General features: G+C 42.6%; 1 protein-coding gene across 6 annotated transcripts in view; it reads left to right on the top strand.

Annotated features, from left to right (window-relative positions):
* TC2N (tandem C2 domains, nuclear) overlaps nt 1–26,224 on the top strand; it is a 49,674-nt gene that overhangs the window by 12,969 nt on the left and 10,481 nt on the right. For 3 of the 6 annotated variants that reach the window (XM_065595627.1, XM_065595628.1, XM_042858618.2), the window contains exons 2-9: nt 599–758; nt 11,409–11,534; nt 12,167–12,397; nt 16,092–16,259; nt 20,269–20,360; nt 20,961–21,036; nt 22,712–22,812; nt 23,956–24,072. In XM_065595627.1, the coding sequence (XP_065451699.1) occupies nt 11,468–11,534; nt 12,167–12,397; nt 16,092–16,259; nt 20,269–20,360; nt 20,961–21,036; nt 22,712–22,812; nt 23,956–24,072 (852 nt within the window). In that variant the 5' untranslated portion in view covers nt 599–758; nt 11,409–11,467. The remainder of the gene's footprint in view (nt 1–598; nt 759–11,408; nt 11,535–12,166; nt 12,398–16,091; nt 16,260–20,268; nt 20,361–20,960; nt 21,037–22,711; nt 22,813–23,955; nt 24,073–26,224) is intronic. The other 3 variants (XM_065595626.1, XM_005285409.4, XM_024103171.3) reach the window with 1 other exon arrangement.

The raw sequence follows: 26,224 nt of genomic DNA, 5'->3' as shown, positions 1-26,224 counted from the left end.
TCTGGAATGATGTTGACACTTTAAATGAGGCCTCTAGGTTTGACTGTTAAGAATTGGGATGCTAGAAAACCTGAAATGGTTTCGGCAGCACAGGGAACTGCAGTATCTGTATTTGGCCTGTGATTTTTGATTGCCTATTATTAGCTCTGTTGCACAATAGCAACATAGAGTTTATTTGTATATTATACCCCAACTAAAGACTGCTTCCTGAGCTGATGCTCTTCCTCCACCTTGGCTGGCAACCTTCTAAAGTTGATAGTAATAGCAGTACTTTCTAGACACATCCTGAATGCTAGCAACAAAATGCAGGACAAATCTGTTGGTCATGAATACTTTTTAAAGTTTAGTCTAATTTTAGCTATGGCTGTCTTCCCCTGGTGAACATAGCAGTCAGCTCTATCTGAATCTGAAGGTTCTGTCTGAGGCTGTTAATGGAGGGATGGGGAAGATTGGAGATCATTCATAATGGCAATGGGATCATTGGGCTAGGAAACGAGAGTGAAAATGACTCTCTAGCCTCGTGATTAGGACAGTCACGTAGGATGTGGGGAAACCCACATTCAAGTCAATGCTCCAATGATTCTTTATTTACACACAGTGGAACAGCTTCAACGGGAGAGTTGGAGGGAGCTCTCTGCCAGAATATCCCCTAGCCCTATGGCTAGGGTGCTCTCCTACAAAATGGGAGACCCAAGTTTAAATCCCTTCTCCACATCAGGCAGAGGGGGGGAGTTGCACCCAAGTCTTCCACAGCCCAGGTGAGTGTTCAATTCACTTTTTTTTTATTGCAATTTTTGGATTTGGTTTGGGTTGAACCAAATATATATTTTTAAATGGGGCACTGCCAGCAAACCAAACAAAATCAGTTATTCTCCCAATTGTAGGTTTAAATTTACGTGGAGGACTTACTGTGGGAGACCTAAGGAGCTCAATCTATTTATCAAAGAGAAGGCTAGGAGGTTATTTGGTCTATAAGTGCCTATGTGGGGAGAAGATATCTGATATTAAAGATTTCTGTTAATCTAGTGGGCAAAGGCATAAAAGATCCAATGGCCGGAAGTTTAAAGATAGACAAATTTCAAACTGAAAATTTTCAACCCTGAAGGTAATTTACCACATTCCTTGATTATCTGTTCCAATGGTTGATTCTGTTGTCCAGTCTTGATATCAAGACTCCATCTTGCTGAAGGACTTGCCCTAGTTCAGTCATATACTGCACTGGATGCAGGAATAACTGGATGTAATTCTCTGACTTGTATTATATAGAGGGTCAGACTAGATGGTCGCAATGGTCCCTTTGGCCTTAAAATCCATGATTCTGTTGTAGGTGAGGGTTATCCTCATTATGATTGGGAAGCATTCTGGAGAGGAAAGTCTGGTGCCTGGAGAAGTGTTGTTGGTGTTGTGGTCTTTTGTTTGTTTTTGTTTTTGTGTGTGTGCGCAAGTTTCAAGCAGAGGACTCGCCAGTGGAAATATGACGGGTGGGCTGCATGCTGATTAAGAAGAGAAACAGAATGGTGGGCATGCTGAAGACTATCAAAGCTATGTCCTGCTGCGCAACCTGGAAATCCAACTACTTGTATGCACAGAAGGAGAAAATATCTTTTGTGGTCAGGCCTCAGAAGGAGCCACTTGTCAGGCTCAAAAGAAAAAGCACTGGGAACTCTATGGACCCTCCCATCCTGCATCAGTTTCTTCTTGCTCCCACCACTCTTGAAAACTAAACGAAATAAGAATGTTCCCTCCGTTTCTATGGATCCAATTATAGTGAATACACATAAGAAAAATCTCAGACATTTTAACTTTAAAATGGATGTTATGAGTAGTATATTTTAAATGTAGTTTTAAACTTCAGCCTCCTTCCTCCTCTGACCCTGAGGTTGTGAGGTGGCTCTGGTTGACTCATCACAGTGGCTGGCACTTAAGCACCTGATACAAATATGTAGTTGTCTATGTCCTGGCAGCTGCTCAGCAAGCACCAAAGCAGCACTTCCAGAAGATCAAAGGCTGAGGTAGCCAGGGGCCCCCGTTTTCCTCATTACAGGATATAACTCCTGCTGACTTCAATGTTACTCATATCCTGCAGTGACTCTGAGCTAGCAGATCAGATCTACATCTCACAGTCCAGGACGTTCATTTCCAGTGTCCGGGTATCCTCAATGCCTCTCTTGTATTGAGGATACCCGAACATGGATACTGCCATGCTGCTGCCGACCAGTATTCCATCTAGTCCTGTATCCTGTCTCTGACCATTGCTAGTACCAGATGCTTTACGTGAAGGTATAAAGCCCCCACACTGGACCATTATGCAATAACCTAAGCAAGTGGGACATTTCTTCCTAGCCCCAGGCAGTTAGTGGTTTGTTTGCAGCATGGTGTTTTCTCTTACCCTGTGTAACTGTATTTTTATTACTCATATTTATATGGGATTTTTTTAAACCCTGCTATGCTCTTTGCCTCAGTACTGTTTTGTGAGAGTCCATCATAGCTTTGTGTGTGTGTATATTAAAAATTCCACAACTTTTTATCAGTTGGAAATTTATTCTTTTATGGTGTGTCATCTTGTTTCTTGTATTATGAGAGGCTTAATAGCAAAGCCAGATTTACTCTGTTCATGATGTAATACTTGGTCACATTGCCTCTTATTTGTCTCTTCCTCACATGGAAGTCTTTCTGCCCGTAATAATTTTCATTGCCCTTCTCGGGAACTTTTCTATTTCTACTCTAACCCTTTTGGCATCTCTTCCAAGATCTATTGGTTTGAGGGGCTACATCTCCTGTCTCTTCTGGGGATGGGAACAAATGCCCTCCCTGCATTTTCCCAAAAGACACAAGAATTGGAAAGAGACTCTGTATGCCAACTCCCAGGGTTTCCACGCTTTTAAGTTATATCTATGTAGGGAAGAATAGGGTCCTTGGTGCATAGATATTGTAATGTACCACTAGCTTGCTATAAGCATTACTGGCTGTAGGGGTTCTGCTACTCTAGGCAAACCTGCAAGCATCCCTCTCTACCAGGCTGTAGTTACATACATAGTAACTTCTACCAGCAGAATTCAGTAGTCTGATCACTTAAATTTTTACTTGTTTAACTTGAATTCACTAGAATTGAGTAATGGTAACTTGGACACAAGTGTTTGTTCCTACTCAGACAACCTTCTGCTGCCTAGGATTAAACTCCACTAGGAACAAATGTTTGTGTCTGGCCTATTAACAATTGTTTGTACACAATTAAAAAGTCAAGTTTAGATCTACCCGAAGTGACAGCATATTTTACCTGTATGGTCTGAACCAGCCAAGCCTAGCTACAGAACTGAAAAAAGACTGTTTGTTTGTTTTTTAACCACACACTCACTTTGGCTTATAGATGTTGTGAACGACGAATACGTGTACTTACCTTGCTGCTACTGTTGCAAAACATCTTTGTCTGAAGGCAAAATTCTCAAAACCATTTGCTCTGCTCCTCCAGTTTCTTGATATTTTAATCTGGGAGCCTTCCCTTTCCAATTGCCTGGTCTCCCCAGCCCAGCGTCACTTACGCAGCTACTCCCAACAACCCACCCGACATTCGGCTGCAACCAGTTGGTCCTGCTAAGACGTGCACGGAGTGTCTGAGGGAGCCTTTCCAGCCTGCAGTGGAAGCAGTTTTTGCTGTAGTGAGTTTTGTTAGACCTCCAGTGATGTGTGGTGTTACAGCTATGCTCTTTGCAGGATTTACAAGGCTTAAAGTGGACTGGATCTCCTAGGATTGAGATCCAGCCAGCAGAGAAAACAGAGGCTTGAGTGATCAGTCCCTAGTGAGGGAGTGGTAAAGTCCAAAGTGGCACTGTTCAAGGGGCAGATGGTCAGCTGGCATAAATGCTCCCAGTGCCAATGAAGTCAGTGGAGCTATGACCACCTATGTCAGCTGAGCATTTGCCCCCAGATGGCTAATAGGTACTGACCATTCCTCCTCCTAGTTAGTTTGCTGAATACTTCCCATTTTGTCAGGACACGTTACTATTTGCAGTGGTGCTGTAATGTACTTGTGGAATGAAAGTCTGGGAATGAGTTGTATGTATTTCAGGCTCGAAATAAATCTCATAACTGTTTTGGTGTGTCCTCTAAATGTAATCCTTTGGGAAACTGCAGTATGGCAGATCCAGTCAGGGATCAGAATATTTCACTTTTATCTTCCTTTAAAAACACATGTCCACCTCCAAAAAGCAGTGGTATTATTAAATAAACAAGCTATTTTAGCTCTAATTTTTTTAAATAATATATTTGCATCATGGGACAGTAACAAGTCTGACATTTCTTTGAGACCACTTCCAGCCTTGAATATTTATACTACATTCAGCTATTTCCGATCCTGTTTAGTTTATTTAATGAGTTGTTGAAAATATTTGCATCTCTGTCCAAACATTTGTGTCTCTCATCTTGCAATTATTCTGAAAGCATCTGGGAGTAAAGTCTTTTGATATCCAGTTTATCTGATTTAACTCATTTAAAATTTCTATCTGAGAAACCTGGAAATCATTAAGGTAATTATCTTCTCCGGGCTAAATAAATTAAAAAAGCAGTGATTTAATTCTCTGGATTGTGTGTGGTGGTTTTTTTTTTTTTTTTTTTTTTTTAAACAATTCTTTCATCTTGTCTTCTATGTTATTAGGGGAATAATTGGACTTTCACTTTATATGTTTTGTTAGAGTATTATCACTGAGTTATATTGGATTATCCAACTGTTGGATGATCGGGGAAGATAAAGCTTACTAGAGTCAAATTCATATTGAGATGTGGTGTGAGGAAAGATTGGGCTTTGTGGATAAAGCACTGGATTGGCACTCAGGAGAGCTGGGTTCAGTTTCTGCTCTGCTACGGTCTTCCTGTGTGACTCTTGGGCAAGTCACTTAATTTCTCTGTCCCTCATCTGTAAGTTGGGGATAACAACGCTTCCTTTCCTCCATCCTCTTTGTCTGTCTTGTCCATTTTTACACTGTAAGTTCTTCGCATCAGGGACTCTCTCTATGTATAGACCTAACAAAATGGGGCCCCAGCCTCAGTGACTGGAAGATAAAGCAGGGCAGGATTCCTGATGCTGACACAGCCTTTCTTTGGTGCAGTGGGACATCAATCTCTCATGTGTGCTTAACATATATTTTTGCTATTTTATAAGTGTTTCTTTCAATTGGGGCTAAATATAGATTGGCCCTCATTTATATGTGAGTATAGCAGTGAGGCACTGTACTGAAAATTTGTAACTAGATGTCTGAGCAAAGGGTTCTGGTTTACAGAATCCTTCCTCCTTTAGAGCCAGCACCTAAATCATGCAGTACTTGATAATTATTGGAACATAAAGGACAGGCCTATACTACTCCCCAGCAGGATTTTTTTTATTAAATAGTGTATAAAACAGAACTTCAGTATTGCCAATCTTAAGAGAACCAAAATCATGAGTCAGAACCCTCTAAAATTGAGATGCCCCAAAAAAATCACAAGATATTTTTAAACAAACCAATCCTTGTGTGTTTTTTAGTCTCTTTTGACTTTTTAACTCCTCTCTATTCCTCTGCCACTGCGTGTGTGGGAATTTCAGGTTGAAAAGTCAACCTTTAGTACAAACCCAAATATACACCTCTCCCTAGCTGCTCAGGTGGTGACTCCTTCCCTCATCCCTATGAGAGGGAACAGACATCCATTTTCTAATACTCTCTGGGACTTCTCCATCCAGGATCCACCAGCATCACCCTTCCCCCATTCTACTGACCCAGGTCCCCCTCTCTGCTCTAGGACCATACATGAAGGTAGGGCTTAGTGGCAGATCGCCATCACTATTCTCTGCCCCCACCATTCTCCTGCAATTCCATGATCAGCCCCCTTCATTCTCCCCATCTTCCTTTCAGAATTTCTACTATTCCTCACAGCCCCGGTGTCCTGTCTAGCCCTATGAACCCTGGAGTGGCAGCCATTTTGCCTATATGCATTGCTTAAATCTCACTGAAAACAGTGGGAGATCTCAGCCAACTTTCTCAGGCAGCCTCACTTCCATGTGCACACAGACTGTAGGGAAGTATCGGCCATATTGCTGTCCTCAGCCCCATGGGCAGTAACCTAAGATATTTTCAATTTTGAATAAGAGAAGATTCATGAGTTAGCAGCTTTTGATCAGGTTTTCATGAGAAGTTAAAAACATGCCAGAATTGCTAAAGTCCTGATAAAATTGTGGGAGTTGGCAATGCTGGAACCTGTTAACAAATCTCTATCCCACATAACTTCACTACTACTAGATTCATAAAATCAGTGGCAGTTGTGTGGCTAATCCTATATGACTCTTTGAAAATGTAGGAGTGAGAAGCTAAGTGCACTGCAGACTGGTAGATAAATTATTCTGAATTATTTTAACTGCTACTTAGTTTCTAAAGTGGAAACAAGGGTCTGTAACATCTGAATATAGCGAAAGGCTTTACTCTCAAATTCAGGGTATTCTGTTGTTCATGGTTAGCTTTAAAAAGTAGTTTTTAGAGCATCCACTTTATCACACAGGAACCATGTCAGACACGCTAAGCAACATAAGTCAAAACCATGTTTTAGATGATCAGTCCCTCAGCAAGCCTTCAACATGCTTCTGTAATGTGCTTGTGGCACAAGCAGAGGCTTCAAAACTGCATCCAAAACATGCCACCTGCTTTGAAACCATTATGTTCTTTAACACACACAATGCTAGCACAAACATGGCTTTTAGTTACCCATTTGCTCTAGGAACTTTCTTTTTTTTAAAAAGTCTAATTTAAACTAATGCTGTGATGTAGACATTAAGTACGTGTCTGTATACTCTGCAGCTTGCCATTGATATTTCTCTGCCAGTAAAACATTAATGTGTAAATAGCATTATCTGAGCATGTTTGTTTCTGTACAGTAGATGATGAATTACTCTTATACATACTTACAGTACAGAAATGTGTGGCTGGTCCCACACTGGACTTGATCTCCTGTTTTCATTAATGAAATGATAAAGTCATAGTTTGTTTTAATGTGGCCTGATTTCATTTAAAACAAAAATCTGCCTAGGATGCAGAAATAAGATACTACTATTATTATAAAGTCCATTAAAACAATGCTTATGTCCTTCCTCCCAAGCAAGGGACTCAGCACAGTGGTGAAAAGGATAATTTTGTCATTGGGGTAATGAGTGGGTATAACTATATCTGTATCACAGTGGGTCCTGCTCAATAATGTTAGGGGTATGAGTTAGTAGATCTGTTATGTACCAGAAAAAGTTCAGTACATGTGTGGAAAATTAGTTTTTCCTGCCCTTGGAAGCCTGGGGCAGTTCCAAAAGACTTTTGGTTTCTGTGCTAGTGGTGGTGATAAATTCAGTCTGGTCATTCTAAGATAGAGAATGTTCTGCCCAAGCAAAGTGTTGTCAAGTCTTAGGTACCATTGTTACAGAGGTTAGAGCAGGGGTGGGCAAACTCTTTGGCCTGAGGGCCACATCGGGGTTCCGAAACTGTATGGAGGGCCGGTTAGGGAAGGCTGCGCCCCCCCCCCCCGCCAAACAGCCTGGCTCCCATCCCCATCTGCCCCCTCCCACTTCCCTAGGGTTACTATATTTCAACAATCAAAAAAGAGGACGAGAGGAGCCCCGCCCCTGTCCTAGCCCCGCCCCTGCCCCTTCCACTCCCTCCCACTTCCTGCCCCCTCAGAACCCCCAACCCTCCCCCCCACTCCTTGTCCCCTGACTGCCCCCCAGGACTCCACCCCCTCCCTAAGCCTCCCTGCCTCTTGTCCCCTGACTGCCTCCTCCTGAGACCTTCCCCACATCCTAACTGGCCCCCTAGGACCCTACCCCCTACCTGTCCCCTGACTGCCCCAACCCTTATCCACACCCCCACCCCCTGACAGCCCCCCCCAGAACTCCTGACCCATCTAAACCCCTCTGCTCCTTGTCCCCTGACTGCCCCCTCCTGGGACCCCTGCTCCTAACTGCCCTCCAGAACCCCACCCCCTACCTAAGCCTCCCTGTTTCTTGTCCCTTAACTGCCCCCTCCTGAGACCCCCCCCACCTGTACCCTGACTGCCCAAAACCTTACACCCCCAACCCCCAGACAGCCCCCCCGAACTCCTGACCCATCCAACCCTCCTCCCTGTCTCTTGACTACCCCAGAACCTCCCTGCCGCTTCTCTGGCCCCCGGCCCCCTTACTGTGCTGCAGAGCAGCGCGCTCGGAAGCGGGGGAGGGGAGCAGGCTCGGAGCTCCAGACGAACGGCCGGCGATCTGTGAATGCAGGGAGGGAAAGGGAGGGAGAGAGAGGAGGGGAGTGGTGTCAAGTTTCAGGAGAGAGGAGGGGGAAGTGCAGGAAGGGCTCTGGCTCTGGCTGTCGGAGCCCCGGCTGCTTTGTAAGCCGCGCGCACGCTCTGCATGGGGGGGGAGGGGGGAGGAGGGGAAGTCCGGACATTGACAAATTCCCCCCGGACGCTATTTTTAACCCGAAAAAGCCGGACATGTCCGGGGGAATCCGGACGAATGGTAACCCTACACTTCCCGGCCCCTGACTGCCCCCCTCAGAGCCCCTGACCCATCCAACCCCCTCCTGCTCCTTGTCCCCTGACTGACCCCTCCCAGGACCCCCCACCCCTAACTGCCCCATGGCACCCCAGCCCCTATTCAATGCCCCCTGACAGGCCCCCAGGACTCCCACGCCTATCCAACCTCTCTGTCCCCTGACCGCCGCCCTATCCAACCATCCCCTGCCCCTTCTCCACCCCCTGCTCCCTGCCCCCTTACCATGCCGCTCAGAGCAGCAGGACTGGCAGCCGCACTGCCCGTCCAGAGCCAACCAAGCCGCCACGCTGCCCGGCAGGAGTTCACAGCCCTGCCACCCAGAGCGCTGGTGGCATGGCGAGCTGAGGCTGCGGGGGAGGGTGGATAGTGGGGGAGGGGCCAGGCGCTAGCATCCCCGGCCGGGAGCTCAATGGCCGGGCAGGATGGTCCCACAGGCCGGATGTGGCCCACAGGTCCTAGTTTTCACACCGCTGGGTTAGAGCAAACTTAGCAGCTGTTACAAGCCCAGTTTAAATACTGTGAAAGAGAGAAAAGAATATAGGCTCCAGTTGCATACTGATAAAAACTGGGAAGGAAAATCAGCAAAGTAAACCTCTAATTCCACAATGCTTAGCCAAGGGATGGTATGGGCCTGAGGGGTAGGGGCAGTCAATCAGATTTGGTGTTGTATAGTATCTTGCTTCCCTTCATCAACCAGATAAACAGTTAAATTCTTATACTGTACATCTTTTTAATTGATGTGCAGAAAATCTATTGGTGTAATCCATTGGTAGTGTTCTAATGTCTGAAGATTGTAGATTCAAATCCCACATGGTAAAATGAGCTCATTAATGATTCTGAGGCCACTTCCTACAGTATATATCACTTCCTTAATGCTCAATGAGAAGTGTTCTCTTTGGAATGGGATATTAAACCAAGGTCCTGCCTATCGTTGAAAGTTAAAGATCCCGTAACTCCTTTTCCAAAGGAGCAGAATATTCTCCAGTTTCCTGGGTAGCATTCTGTCTTTCAGCAAAATATGTCCCATATTCAGGCTGCTTCTGAGCCAATAATAGTTACCATATTTGAATATATAATCATTGGGCTACTGGTGTTTAACTCGGCCCACAGTGAGATCTTGAGCATGAAGGGAAATAGATAAGAAACCATATTAGATGAAGTTGTGGTCCCCAGCTTCATTTCTGAAAATAACCACAACCCTTCAGAGAAGTTAAAGTAAATTAAAATTACCATAGGCTCTTGCCACACTGGTGGAACATTCACTGTTGTGACTTACGAGGGTTTCAAACACCTGAAACTAAAAGCAAGAGGGCTATATGGACACGTATTTCCAACCACAGCTCCCAGTTGAGAAAGAGAGAGAGTTGATGAAGCAATATCCATTTGCAGTTAGCCATTCTGGACCTTTTATGCAGCAATTGTAATAATGACAAACCTTTTTCTAGAGAGAGGGCATTTCCATTTACTTTTCACTTACATTGCCATCTTGAACTCATGTATTCACAGCCTTCTAAGTGAAGCCACTTGTGGGTTATGCATGATCATGGCTAACAAATTAAAACATATATGCTATGCTTGTCATTAGTATAATTAGGTACCCACTGGTCACTTATTTCCCACTGATAGGTACAGTTGAAAGAAAAGTCTCACATGGCAAAATGCCTGTGTGTTTCATCTTACTTAGATGAAATTTATACAATTTACAATGGCTCCAGAAGGAATTTATTGGAATATTTGGTGGCATCTAATAGAAACCGTATTTGTTAATAGAATTGACATTTAGCAATAAAATCATTTGATCAAAGTGTGTGGTGCTCCCTAGCTGTCTCTTTGCATACAAAAAAAAAAAAAAAGACCAAACTGTTCAAAGTATACATGGGAGTAGTCTCTATACTGGATCATGAAAATGTTCAGCATAATTTCCTGTGACTAAGATAACCAACCATAAGTCTGTTTTCGTATAACTCCCATCTTTTCTCTTTGTTGTCTTTCCCACCCCGTTGCTTGTCTCCATGTTCTGTTTGACCTCATCTTGTAGCTCCAAAGGGAGGGGATTGTGTCTTCACTATCTTCTGTAAAGAAATGCACATTTGAGATGTGTGTAGATAATAAGGCAGCTAGAATATGGGACAGGAGGCTGTGCAGCTGTTTGTCTCTCTGAAAAGAGATTATCAGCATATGAGTAAAAGAGACATTTAAATAAGAGGCCATTTATTACTGTCATAAAGTACTTTTAATGTTAACCGACTGTTATAGGTTTGTTTTTATTCCTCTCCACTTAGTTTGCTAGAGGCTGTCAGCAATTTCCACTCTTCTATATGTGTGGCGGACACAGTTGTATATGAAATCGGTCTTCCATTTGATACATAAACAACCTGAGAAACCAGTAGTTCCATGGAAAAAGTAATTTTTGGTATCCTGCATAAATATCACGTCAATATGTAAAACATGGAATTTACACTGAGTAATGTAAAATTGTGTGTGAAAATATTGGACAACAAAAGGACTATGTGAACAAAGGAAGTTGGATAAAAAGAAACATCTTGTAACTGACTTGACTAATGCTAATAAACTCTGTGGAGCTTAGTGGCTCATATGAATGTGAGGAGAGCATTCACACTCTTGAAAAGAAGCATTTTGTTTATCTTCAGTGTCCCAGCCTTAAAAACACCAAATCTTATGATACTTTTCTCCATCTCCATGCTTTATGTATAAGAAAAACTAGTTAAAATACGATAAACCTAATGCTGCTGCTCTTGCTCCTATTGAAGACAATGGCGTTGGCCTCAGGATGTGATGTGGCAGTAATTTTAAAATAATGGTGTTGCATTTTAATTTCTGCTACTCTCATGTTGTGTGTTTTCAGGGTTGACTTCTGCGTTGGAGCCTTGTTTGTGTTTCACTTAAGTTGAAATATTAGAAGCTATGGCGAAAGAATGCCTAAAGAACTGCTGCAAAGGGTGTTTCTACGTGGAGAAGGAAAAGAATGACTGTGAGTTTCACACCATAATAATAAACATGCAGGTTAATAGTTTTGATATTGAAGCTTCATTAATAACACTTCCCAGAGATAAAATGTTAAATCATCCACTTCTTTTGGATTAACTTGAATTATTTTACAGCATCCAAACTATAGCCTCGATTTGAAAGTTAGCATATGCTGATTAACATTTATTAATTGGAGACGAAAATGACAATTGTACAAAGACTGCTGCTTGTTGTATTTGGCCCTGGAATACCAGCAAAAACAAAAACCATTGTTACACTAAGGGTCATGTAAAGGTCTTATTGCTCTCAAATAACAAAGGCTAGAATTCAGCGCTCTACTTTCTGGAAGCTTGTAATCACAGCTTTCAATTGGTATAGTGTATTAATCACTTTTCTTACTGGATCATGATACACTGTATGGTGAAGTCTTGTAAGAACTGAAGTGAAAGCAAGGTGCTCATTACAATAAAGTCTGGGTGGCCACACATTTTGGGACAGAACAAATGCTTCCAGAATCAGTAAACTTTCCAGTGCTGCTCCTATATGCAATGACAGTAAGGAAACCCTCTGAATCCTTGATCCTGTTAAACCCAAAAGATCCCTTCAGACTGAATGCACTTTATTTTTTTTTAACAGTTTCCATGGAGAAGGAATCTGAAGCTGCAGCTGAAAACAGGCAAAGCATTGTGGAGAAACCTCCATTGTCTTCTGTGTCAGTTAAGCGTCAAGTTGGCTGTTCCGAGGATTATCTCCTTGCGAAACTGCCATCGGATGGCAGGGAGGTCCCATTTGTGCTCCCTCAGCTTAAACTAGCTTACATACAACCCAAGAATCTTGGCAGTTTGTCGCACGTTGGGGAAATTCAAGGTAAACTAAATTTCACAGTGGTGAAATAGCGCCAAAAAAACCCAGCAGAAAAATGACACCATTTCATTAGATATTTTAATTAGGTCTGTGCCCAAGCGATGTAAATCAAACCAGTCTCCAGATGCTGGTTTGGATTCCAATGCTTCCTAACCAAAATTTGAAGGTAGGTCCAGGAATTTTGGTTTTAGACAATCTCTCTGTTTCTAATGTTTAAACTAATTTTATCTTGGCATTATAGCAAAATGAGGGTTTGGTGTTTTATTTAGGCGTTTTTTTTTAACATTCTTAGTAAAAATCCATGCATCTAGAAATTAGTTAATAGTTAATAATATATAGGTCCCAGAAACTGCTGTTCAGCCATTGTTACATCTTGGAGAAACCAAAGATGCTGAATGCCCCTTCTGTAAATATTCATGGCAGATTCTGAGATTAAGAATTTCTCCAGAAGCCCAGTCTCCTGCCTTTTCCTCAGTCATTGCTCTCTTGCCCTCCACAAGAGCTGCTTTGAGGAACACTTTCACAGTATGGACCCACTCATTCTGCAAGATGAGAAATGTTCAACGTTGACATCCATCAATAAAGCCCCAAAGTCTCAAGTTTCACTCAGAGTAGAGAAGGACACCTGGAGGAAAACAAGTTACCTGCAAAAAAGCAATGTGAAAAGGCAGTTTTGTAAGGTCTGGAGACCAGAAAAGGCCTTAGACATCCACACCAGCCAAACTTCCCATGTAAGGAATGGGGTGCTGAGACCCACCGGCAGCAGTAGTGACTCAGTGGCTTTCTCTCCAAGGACAATGACCAGTGTAGGCCAACATTTGAGTTAGCACACAGCTCTCCAAAGCAAGCATATGTATTTTAATGATGCAAGCACACAGAGAGAACCTTAAAATGTCCTGTATATCTACTAAACGTGCCAGGAATCACCCATCTTCCATGTGGAGAGTTCAGTAGGCAAATGGCCTTCCAACCTTTCAGCAGAATTGGAAGAAAGCGCACATCCATTTGTTGGATCAGGAAGTCTGTTTAAATTCAGCTTTTTATACCAAAAACACATTACTTGTCTCCTAGTTGTTGGAGAACCCAGTCTGAACGAGTATATGTAAACCACATGTGGGGGGAAGTACCTCTCTGGTATTGTTCAGTCTTGGCAACTTGCCTTAATCACAGCCTTCCCCATCCTGTACCTGGAGGAGCTGTGATAACCCTCCCCCATGAAGTAGAACAGTAGTGTGCAAACTGTGGGGCATGAAGGAACATTTGGGGGGCAAGCGGCGGCACCAGGCAGCTCGGGCTAGCCCTGTGTGGCGGGGCCTGCACCAGCCCCCACCAGGGACAGGGAGGGAGTGCTATCTCCACCCTGACTCACCTCAGCGGGCCACCCAGCCTATGGGTCAGGGTGTTGCACCGATTTCTGCTCCTGTCAGTCTCTGTGCCCAGTGCTGGCTCCGCCCCCAGAGATCATCACGTGCACCTTCTTCCACCCTGGAAACCCGAGGGGGAAGGGGCAGGTATTGGTCCTGCCCTAGGAGTGCAGGCTGGCTGCTGAGGAAGCCTTGACTGTGCGGTAATGGAGGGGTGGCATGGACAGATTCCGTTAACGATAAGGGAAAGTTTGCTCGCCACTGGAGAAGAACACAATCCTATATAAACCATTCATAAGTGTAATGCAGTGGTCCCCAAAGATACTGCATGGGGTTGTCATATCTTTCACAGTTGCACTGTCAAAACATTTTGTATTTTGAAAATGGCTAGTTGCTATGACGTTTTGCCAACAGAGAATACCAGTGCTTTTCGACTAGCTGCACTTTTGAGGGCCACTCTGGGCATAAGCAGGAAGCTACTGGGGTGGGTGGGTGTGGGTGTGTGTGGGTGGGTGTGTGCGCGCGCAGGAAAACACCTCAATTATTCAGTTGTAATAATACGTGGTCCACTATAAAACAATACTTTTACTCAGCTTTGATTGCTTTGCTTTGTATGTTCAACAAACAAATTTCTTATTTTGTAAGCATCATGCTTTTGCAAAAGTGTAGACCTTTAGACTTTTTTTTACTATACATCATGCTACTATCAGGTGACTTTTGTTCATTGGTATCTGGGATCATTGTTTTCTGGAGAGCTCAGAGATGTGCTATGAAAAGTGTCTCTTCACAAATATGCCTCATAAGTAAGCATTTAATATAAATAAATATATGGAGATATACCTATCTCATAGAACTGGAAGGGACCTTGAAAGGTCATTGAGTCCAGTCCGCTTGCCTTCACTAGCAGGACAGAGTACTGATTTTGCCCCAGATCCCTAAATGGCCCCCTCAAGGATTAAACTCACAACCCTGGGTTTAGCAGGCCAATGCTCAAACCACTGATCTATTCCTCCCTACTTAAGTATAATTCTTATAGCAGATAAAAAGCTGTGTCTTTCTGAAATGATTATGTTCATTCATAGCAGTGAAAATGTATATTTATATTTGGGAAGGACAAATAGCTTTTAAGAGTTGTGAACGCTATTTGTGTTAAAGGCAAACTGTACTTTTTTTAGGAAGATTTATTGAATTTAGAGAAATGTGCTGCAATTCCTTCTTCACTACAATGTAACACTAACTAAAGCACTAATATGTTAAAGAGAACCATTAGAGTACCTGGTTTTCAGCCATAACAGTCCAAACTCTGCTTTTAATGCAACACCATTTTCTATATGTGTGATTGTGTATTTTCCTTTCTTTAAACAGGACATGCTCTCAGAATTGCTGCTTGCATCTTTACTGAAAGTGATTATGCTCTGGCAAATTTTCTTTGCAAGGCTTGCAACAGTTTGTCTCGTGGTCTTACATGAGAAGCTAAGCTAGCGAAAGGAAATATCAGTTTTTGACCCCATATGTTAATATTAATATTCATCTAAAGGGCTGAATGCTCTGAACTAATTTAACTTTCTGGTGTTAGTGCTTCCATCACACTTGAATTCCTGAATGATCATTTTTTTAGTTATATAGGATTCTTTTAGTTATTCTCTATTTTTATTCATTCTGACACCATCTAGAGGAATGGATGGGGGGCTTCAGATAAATAAAATGAAATTATGTCAATCTGTGTTATTGTTCTGTTTACCAAGACCTTAATATTTTGCATGAACTCGTTAGAAGAAGAGGAAAGAAAAGTAGAGCAGCTATGGTCTAATGGACTGAGCATGCAGGTGGGAAACAGGGATTCTATGGTCTATTCCTGACTCAGCCAATGAGTGAGTGATCTTGGGCAAGTCATTTTACTTCTCTGTTCTGATAGGTATCCTATTGAAATTAAGCGAAGAGTATACACAGCCACAGGCTATATTCTCTCTTCTTCCTAGACCCTCCTGAAGGTTCTGGGACTAGTATAGCAAAGTGAGATGCCCCACTGGGATAGAGCCAATGTGGAAGCACAGGTTCTCTGCATACATGGCCCAGTTTCCTGTGAATATTTGTCTTGCTCTCTGTCTTTGGAACTATCTATGTATAAATCAGGTTAGGTTTATATTAAGGAACTCCAAGGGGTGTGTGTGCATGACTTCTCAATGTACAGTTTCATTTTTGTGCCAGTAATTCCTAAGAGTGCAGAAATCTGACATAACCTGTTGAAAGGCATGTTGCCTGCTTCGTGAACCGTGGCAATACGTTCATTAACTGCTAAGACTCTTACACGTGGCTTATGTTGTGCTTCACAGGATCTGCCAGAGCATTTGTTGGTGACAGGAAAGCAGAACTTTCCAATATATACCAGCAGGGGCCCCATGGTGACGTGGTGTATAATCCATTCTATAGGCAGCAGAATATTTCACCGGATCTGACTAGGCGCTTCCCAGAAAAATCGGATGTGAGATTATATGGATCAGGTAAGAACTCATCCTGTTCTCTTTCCTTTCTGACCAGAAGGTTTAAATGCAGAAGAGAGCACCCATTGGGAATATGGAAGGTATGTCTGAATACAGCAATTCCCAAACTCTGGTCTGTTGGCCACAGAACTAGCTGGTCATGCGATACGGGCGGCTCCTCCTTGTTCCCAACAACTCTGCTTGCTTCTTGCCTCTTCATAGCCTAAAAGACCCCATATACAACCTTTGGTACACACTAAGAAAATATTTGACACTTGATCTTAATATTAATAAACCTGAGAGCAAGTACTATTGTTCACTAGACACTTAAGTGAAAGAGTTGAGACTATTTATTATTGGAGCAACTTCTGCTGGTGAAAGAGACAAGCTTTCAAGCTTACACAGAGCTGAAGAAGAGCTCTATGTAAGCCTGAAAACTTCTCCCTTTCACTAACAGAAGTTGCCTCAATAAAAGATGCCAAACAGTGATATGTACTGTCATTAACCATTTCCAGCTAACCAGGAGACTCTGCCCTTCTTCTCAAATGAGGACCTTGCTATTGTGATATCACACTTTGTCACCTCCCCGTTAAACTATTGCAACTCGATCTACCTGAAGTTTATGTATAGATGAAACATGAGAACTGCACTATTAATGACCTTATATACATTTTTCCTTTGCAAGGTTTCTGTCACCTCTTTCAACAGCTAGCTGGTACTCTCCTAAGCCTGCTGTGCTGCAGCATGTAGAAGTGCCACTATGTTGCATGCTTGGGAACTTAAAACTAGAACTGGTTTAAAAAATGTAGAAGAGAAAATTTATTTTTGAATTTTTTTTCATTTCATAGGGTTCAAAATAAGCAGTTTTGAAAATGGGTTAATCAAAATTTTTGTTTTTTATAAAATGAAATTTCACAAAATTTTAAATTGTGGTTACCAATTTTTTGTGAACATTTTTTGTTTTGGAAAAAGCCACTCTTTTTTGTCAGTCTGTTCATCTGAAAAATGTCAACCAGCTGTACTAGAAACATACTGTAAATATGCCATCTTCAAAACCTCCAACTGATTTGTAATCCTTTTCTTAAGCTAGAAGAGTAAACAATTTGATAAGTTTCCCAATAGTCTATGAGAGTTCCTCTGTTTTGCATATAGATTATATTTCAGTAAATATATTTTCACCTTGTATTAAATCAAGTTATGGGCTTGCCTCCGCTCATTTGCTTCCATTACATCAAAACTATGTTTCAAGGGCTTGCATGTTTCTGTAACCCAGTATTTCTGTATAAGATTTTGTAAACGGACCAGAAGTCCTGTCTCTCTCTTGCAAACAAAGAGAGATAATTTGGAAGTGATCCCAGACCCACAGATCTTCACTAAAATGTATCTGAATACTGTTACTGCTTTCCCCTCCTTCCTCCAAGCCAAGTCAGAACTATTTTTTTCCTTTTTGCCTCTTTCTCCCTCTCGGGAAGAACATTACTCTGTCATGACCGCTCATACTAAGCAAAATTGATTATTTCCTTTGGGAGGTAGTGAGGAGGCAACTGAAAACGACAACATCCACATTTTCATTGTGTCCTCCTTTTGAACTGCGAATAATGGAAATCTCTTGAAATACTGGAAAATACAGACCAGGCAGTAAGGAAACCAGTGTAACAAGTGGCCTTCTAGAAGGTTTAAAATTGGAGATTAGTCAACATGGTGGAGTTAGAGGTATTTTCAGGCCTCTTGAACAGTGACATTGGGATGGAGTTGAAAAGCTTCTGAAAAACAGTGACAGTAACTCACCCATGTTAAGGTGTATTTTCTGTTATCGATGTTGGGGTATTTGGCTGGTGCACAGCCACTCTGCACGGCTTCTGGGCAAAAAAAGATGCCAACAGTGATGAGTACTGTCTTCAACCATCTACAGCTAGCCAGCTCTCAAATGAGGACCTTGCTATTGTGATATAATACACTTTTGTCACCTCCCAGTTAAACTGTTGCAACTCGATCTACCTGAAGTTAAATGTAGATGCAACATGAAAACTGCATTATGCAGCAGTCTGCTCATTTAGCAAGAAAGGTTAATGATAAATTACCTCACTGGTTCTCTGTGCCACTATGGCCTCCAGACTGACTTTATAGTCCTAATTCTAATCTACAAAACTCACTAGGAACTGGACTGTTGAGACCAGTTTCCCCATCTGTGACCCAGCAACACAACTATGACCTACAGAGAGACTGCAGCAGGCACAGCCAAGGATAAGACTCCTTGGTGCAGAAGACAAAGCACTCTTGGTGATGAGACCCTTGTTGTGGAAAACCTTAACTAAGGAGGTCAGTTTGAACCCCAAGCCTGACCAGCTCTAAAGATCAGACCCATCTCTTTGCTAAGACATTCCATAAGCAATGCTACTTCCTGCCATTGGGGAGAGAGAAGCGCATGAAGAAATAAGGAGGCAGCAGAGGATGTCAGTTTGGTATTTGGCACATAGGTATTTCTAAGGCATCTATCATTTCCCTTTTTCTGCTTATATATGTAGTTCTGTCTATTGCAGTTTGATCTTATAAAATTGTGTGTAATGCAGCAGTGTCAACTTTGCTGCTGAAACCTTAACTCTTGCACTTCCTTATTGCTTACAGTGTGAACTGTGCACCCTTGTGCACGTAGCCTGACTGGATTTGCTGAGCACCTAATGGCTTCTTGAATTTAATAGTAAAATAAAAGCTGCAGAAACGTTTGGAAATTCTCATTTCCTTATGTCTCTTTCTTCATGATTTATTCTTAAACTATAACTAGCTTTTCATTTGAAAAACAATGACCAGCTCTTTCTCATCCAGCAATGGGTTTTTTCCCTCCCCCAAAGAAAATTCATAAATCACTGACTCTTTCAATCAAAACTCCATTTTCAGTACCCCTTTTTGGTAAAAATGCTGGTTTTTAAAAATGAAAGGGAGCTGGGTCTTAACCTTTCAAAATGGAAACAGTGTTGCAATTTTTCATGATTGGTCCCACCCCCTAGGCACTTTTAATGAACTATATTTTAAGGGTTATTTTAACTTGTTCAGCAAAAGCCACAGACAAGTTTTTTCCCGCTCCAGGTATGAACTGTCACTAACCTAGACTTTGTTTTGTAGCAAAGTGTATTGTATGCTGTAATTAATATCCCTACGAAAGTTATTTTTCATGCCCTCTGCAGTTACAATATGTAACCCTGTAGTTAATATATTAAAAAATGCAGTGATTTGGGTCTGGCTCTGGGGTACGCAGGGCCGGCTCTAGGATTTTTGCCGCCCAAAGCAAAAACAATTTTGGCCACCCGGCCCCCTGATTTAATTACCCCACCCCCGGCCCCGCCTCAATTCCGCCCCTTCCCCAAATCCCCAGCCCTGCCTCCTCCTAGGCTTGAGAGCCTGGGGGGAGGAGGGAGGGGGAGAAGCGGCGCCGCGCTGCGGCCACTTGGAGTCTCCCCCTCCCTCCCAGGTTTGAGAGCCTGTGAGGGAGGGGGAGACCCCGAGCCGCCGCGGCGCGCGAAACAGCTGATTTGCGCGCCGCTGCTCCCTCTCCCTCCCAGGTTTGAGAGCCTGGGAGGGAGGGTGAGTAGCGGCGCGCGAATCAGCTGTTTCGTGCGCCGTGGCAGCAGCAGCGGAGGTGAGCTAGGGCGGCTGGGGCACATTTTTAGGGGCGGCATTCTGGCGCCGGCCATGCTGCCCCTAAAAATGTGCCGCCCCAAGCACCAGCTTGTTTGGCTGGTGCCTAGAGCCGGCCCTGGGTGTGTGTGTGTGTGTGTGTGTGTGTGTGTGTGTGTGCTCTACCATGCAGAACATCCACATGCACCTAAATGGTTATGAATGTTTTCAAACTTATAATTGTTTGTTTGGCTTGAGACTGGATGAAATAAGCAAGTTTAGGGATGGACAAACATTAACTTGGCTTTGAATCTGGCATTTACTAAGAACTACTTTCTCTTCTTTTCTTTTCCTGCCAGTAAAAATGTTAGTTGTTCCTGTTGTTCAAAGTAAATATGTTTGTCCCTTTCTGTTTCAGTTTGTGATTTAAGGAGTAGCACACTTCCTGGATCACCTGGTTTAAGCCATTCGCTGTTTGATCTCACAAATCCACCCCATCGTGTCATCCAGGTGAGTTTTTAATAATTTAGGCTACACCCAGAACTCATTTTCTTTTGTACCTGTGCCTGATACCATCACATTTCAAGAGTAAACATTTAAGGGCCATTCTGATGTGCAGTGGAAGAGCTTGAAGAAAAAGTTCAAAATCGTAAATAATTTCACTAGGTTCTTTCCTAATCCCTCCCTTCTCCCCCACAGTATAGTTGGGACATTTGAGTCAGTTGGTTATCAGAAAAGTATAAGCAACTGTGGTTCCCTGTTTTGCACTTCCCTTGCAAAATATAAAACTGGACAGTGGGGTGATGTAAGGGGTTAGTTTTCCATTGGTGCAGCAGGAAATAAAGATCTTACTAACTCCCATTTATGCAAATGGGACAGAACCTTCATGCATCAGTAGGGCAAAAAAAATCAATGGTAACTGTGAATGCATTTTATGTTAAATCCCACCACCAAGGAATTCTGCACTACCAGCTTCAAGGGTTAGTAAGGAATGAGAGAACTTCAATTTACATCTTCCCAATTATCAGTGTGTCCCATCTTTTATGATCAGAACTTGCTGGGCTCTTTGTCACACTCACTGCTCTGATTAAAGAGGCATTTTCTTTGCAGAGATATGATTCAGTCTCCAGTGTACCCAGTAGTACCTCCTCGAAGAAGGATTCGCAAGGCAGTAACAGGAGCCTGGGTAATAATTGTTTGTTTTTGAAACCAGCAATGGAATAATTTCCTTCACACAGTGATATCTAAAATATTACACTGTGTTTCTGCAGACAGTGGTTTTATGGATTGGTATTGAGGAGCAAAATAATTGGTGGGTAGTTTGTAACTTGACGTGTAAGATGCCTACTTTACTCAGTCCTCCATCTGCAGCTTTCCTATTGAAAGAGATTGAACATGGGATTTTTAAGAGCACCTTAACGACCCAAGATATGGAGATGCCGTACTTGCAGCTTGTATGATTAAAGCTAGCTAGATCGGTGAAGCTGTGGCAGCGCAAGCTTCAGCTTGGGCTAGCCCCGTGAGTAATTACCCAGAGGTCCAGGCATGCTTATACAGCCCCTGTTGAAGCATGTACTGCCACAGCTTCACTGCTCCAGGATCTGAGTTAGCTAGATTAAAGCTAACTCGGGTATGTCCGCTCAAGCTGTAGTTGCACCCTGTGATATACAGTATAGAGATACCCATAGGAGCACAAGTTTCAGTGCTCAGGAAAATCCCATCCTGAGTTGACTAATATCCTAATTAACTGGCTAGTTAACTCTGGGGGGGGGAGGGGGAAAGGGGAAGTATGGTAATAGCTCTGGTCCTTTCTCCTCCTTTTCTAATGGAGAAACTTGCAATCCAATACCACTGTTATTATTGAGACGGATAGTGGAATACTGCATACAGTTCTGGTGTAAACATTTTGAAAAAGGATGGTGAAAACCTGGAGAGGGTGCAGAAAAGAGCCACAGAAATGATTTGAGGACTGAAGAAAATGCCTTTATAGTGAGAGCCCAATTTGTTTAGTTTATGTAAAAGATTGAGAAGTGATTTAATTAGTGTATAAGTAAGGCTGTAATTTTGTCATGGAGGTTGCAGAAGTCACTGAATCTGTGATTTCCAGAGACCTCTGTGACTGCAGGTGGTGGGGCTGGAGCTGTCAACTGGGGGGCTCCCCACGCGCAGCTCCCTGGCCACCGTGAAAAGTGGGGGACCCCAGAGTCCCAGCAGCGATGGGTTCTGGAGCCTTCTACCTCCCCATTTTGTCACTTATTTTTAATAAGTCAGCAGCAGGTCATGGACTTCCGTGAATTTGTCTTTATTACCTGTGACCTGTCCATGACTTTTTCACTAAAAATATTTGAGACAAAAATCTTAGCCTTATGTATACGTTCATTGATGGGGAGAAAATACCAGCTAGTAAATGTCTCTTTAGTCTAGCAGAAAAAGGCATAACAAGAACCAATGGCTGGAAGCAGAAGCCAGACAAATTCAAGTTAGAAATAAGGCACAGGTTTAACAGTGAAGGTGGTTAACCACTGGAACAGACTCCCAAAATAAGTGGTGGAGTCTCCATCTCTTGATGGTTTCAAATCAATACTGGATGCATTTCTGGAGGATATGTTTTAATCAAATATACATTATTAGGCTAAATACAGAGCAAATGGGTGACATTTAATGCCCTGTAATATACAGGGGATCAAACTGAAGCTCTATTGGTCCCTCCTGGCCTTAAAATCTGAGCTGAGCTATTTCAAACTCAGTTTGAGAGAGCTTTAAAATATGCGGGTCACAAAACTGAACAGCATCCCAGCTTTTCAGAATGGGCGCTAAGATATTGCAAGGCTTTTAAAAAGACTTGTTGGCTTTTTCCCCAGATACCATTACGTTATCAGGTGATGAACGAGACTTTGGAAGAATGAATGTGAAACTGTGTTATGTTCCTTCTGCAGAACAGATCTGGATCACAATCTTGCATGTAAGAGAATATTGCTGGGCTTGTATAACTGACTCAAATGGAGACTTTATTGTACACCTCTACCCTGATATAACACTGTCCTTGGGAGCCAAAAAATCTTACAACGCAGTTTCACCTATAATGCAGTATCGAACTTGCTTTGATCCGCTGGAGTGCACAGCCCCGCCCCCCCGGAGCGCTGCTTTACCGCGTTATATCCGAATTCCTGTTATATCGGGCCGCGTTATATCTGGGTAGAGGTGTACTTAGTAATCTGTGGTATCCGTTCTCCCAGCTAGATTGGACTCTTTGCTTCTGTAAAACAATCTCAAAACTGAAGTATCAAAATATACCCTCCGTTTGGCCTAACTGTGATACACCTTTACGTGCTTCTTTTAAGATGTCGTCTCCTCCTGGATTCTTACTGTTTTAATCACTAATCCCTGCTCCCTTCCTATCCTCCCCCCAAGATTTAGTCAGAGGTATATAGTACAAGTCATGGACAGATCACGGGCCGTGAATTTTAGTTTACTGCCCGTGACTTTGACTAAAAATACCTAAAATGTAGCCTTAGCCATGGTTAGTCATGCTGGATAGTATGACTGCTTGTGGAGTAAGGTAGTGTGCAAGAGTGGCAGAATCAGGTCCTATGTGATTGCTTCACTGCATCTTATTTCAAGAGCAAAGCTATGTTTAATTCTGCCAGTACTTCAGTGGCAAAACCACAACACCGATATTTTGGGATGTAACTTCTTGTGGCTTTTCTGTTTGTGTGTGCAGCAAGTGTTTACACAATTCCATGAACTGTGAATGATTTTGCGGTCGTGGAATTTTGAATAGCCAGGGTCCCTGCAACTTTGCATGGAACAATACACAGTGCCTTAGGGGCATTTTCCTGACTGACTACTACTGTAATGCCATATAATTAATTCACTAAAGTTTCCTGGATAACTATTCTACCTTGCTGCAGAAATTGATTATCAAATACTTCAAAAATTAAATTCTAAAGCAACATGGACATCACACGTGGTCTGATTTACCTTAAAAATATATCCTGGAGCTTTTTCCTTATGCCATACAGTAAACAAGAATGCATGCTTCTGTGTTAGCCTAAAGCTAGGGGCTTATGCTGTCTAAAGTGACTCTCTGTTTTCAATGTCGTAGTGCAAAGATCTGAGTTGGCCTTCTAGTTGTGGAGAAAATCCTTATATTTCTGTCAAAGGAATTCTGATGTTGCCTAAGCCAGTGCAGTTCAAATCTTCAGCCAAAGAAGGTTCCAATGTAAGTGGTGGCAGAAAAACATCAATACATTTTTTTTCTGCAAACATAAATTATTTTGATCCTGTTTCTACTTCATTCATTTTCTTTGCACCATGTTTTCCATAAGAATTGTTTAGTGTCAGGACATTATCACTATAGGCTTCTAAGAAGTTAAAAAAGGGACAAATCTTGTTTCTCTCGCCATTCCTCTCTCTTTCACAGACCCGCTTTTTGCAGGCGTAGAAAATGCTGAAAAACAGCAGAGTTGTTGAGGCCCTGCTCAATTAACAGTACACTTTGGAAAATATGAACTAGTATTGGGGGGAAGTGGAGGAGCAAAACCTGATTATCTTTGTAGGCAGTGTTGTTGTAGCCATGTCAGTCCTAGGATATTAGAGAGAGAAGGTGGGTGAGGTAATAGCTTTTATTAACTCCTGGGAGAATTCTGTGCCACTGCGCATATGCAGAATTCTTGTTATCCGCAGATTTCTTTGCTTCCATGCAGAAAAATGACTGCTGACAGGGAAGCAAAGGGAAGCCACAAGAGTAGTCATGTACCCTTCCCCGGCAGTTCAGGCACCTAGAGCAGCAGGTAGAGACGTAAACCACTACTGCGGGGGGGAGGAAGGAGGCTGGGCAGTCATGTGTGTGAGAGAGTGCTTGCTATTGCAGCACACTCCGCGTGGAGGGGTAGGTGTGGGGCAGGTTCTATCCCCTCAGGCAGAGCAGAATGTAGCAGCCTTCCTTCTTAGTGAATTCCCCCAAGAGTATAAAACAGGTGTAAAAGTTATAAGGCTCCTTTACATTGCCAGAGTGGTGTAAAGGAGCCTTATTGTAAAGGATAGTGTGGCCTTATAAATGCTTATGGTGCTTTATTGATTAGAACTGGTCTAAATTTTTGTACTGAAAAAAATTTCCTCTCAAAATGTGCTCCATAAACTGTTTGCTACTGACCTTTCTGGAGATGGTAGCCAATATAAATTGTGAGTTTGATTGCCACACTTGCTCTTCAGTTGCCTATGATGTAACACTGAGCATGTGGCTGCATATATTTGTTGACTAATAATTAGAAGTAACGGGTCAAACCTAGCTACATTACTATTACGCAAAGGAGGTTTGGGGATTTCCTCCCATGCTCCCCACTCCCATTCTCCATCCATTGTATTGTAGTTTAAATAAATTACCAAAATAATTGAAACCGGCGTGATTACATTGCGTTAGTTTGACAAATGAAATTTGCAGAATTTTAAAATATGGTGAGCAGAATTTTTGATTTTTTGGCACAGAATTCCCCCAGGAGTATTTTATTGAACTAACTTCTGTTGGTGAGAGAGACAAGCACAAAGGAAACCTACACACCACTTTCAAAAGATGAGCCTTGGAACTTAAATTCATAACTCTGCTAGACACTGAAAATCATGACCTGAACAGAGATGCTGGATTTAGGGCTTATTACAACAACCTATAATCTACTAGCAACTCCCCCCTACCCCACGTTCCTTCCCACCCCCTTCCTTTCTCCCTTATGATTGGAGGTGTGTTAACAGACTACTTCACCTGGAATGCTCCCTTGAAATATGTGTTAACTACTTATGTTAAACAATCTGTTCCACCTTATATGTAGCTGTGACACTGAGTACTTTCCCCAGACCTGAAGAAGCGCTCTGTGTAAGCTCAAAAGCTTGCCTCTCACCATGACTATCTTTGGTGATATTTAATTATTAAAATTGGGCGTGAAGGGAGAAAGTGGCACAGTCTGAAATGTTACCCAACACGTCTAGATCTTCCCAACCCTTCTAGAGAAATGTGCAATTTAACCCTTTTTTCTGAGTTCCCTTCTCTCTGCTTCTTTGTACAAATATGAATTGGGGACTGTATCATTTGGTGCCTTAAATTTTACTCTGCATTTCTCATGTGTCGGGGTCCTACTGGCTGATTAATGACTGAGCGTCCACTTCGACCTGTCAGGAGGGCTAAATGGGAAAAAGACAGGCCTAGATTCACCTTGCTTGTGCAAAGGGGATAGAAATCCTAAAGTTAGGGGCCTACTTTGTGGAAGCCAATCCCCAAACTCCTACTGACTGTGAGAGCATAATGATATGTTGTGGTACTGTCTAGAGGTCAACTGAGAATGGGACCCCACTGTGCTGGGTACTGGATAGGCAGAGTAGTG

The sequence above is a fragment of the Chrysemys picta genome, chromosome 4, assembly GCF_011386835.1.
Source record: "Chrysemys picta bellii isolate R12L10 chromosome 4, ASM1138683v2, whole genome shotgun sequence".
NCBI lineage: Eukaryota > Metazoa > Chordata > Testudines > Emydidae > Chrysemys > Chrysemys picta.
This window is presented reverse-complemented; position numbering and strand designations above follow the sequence as displayed.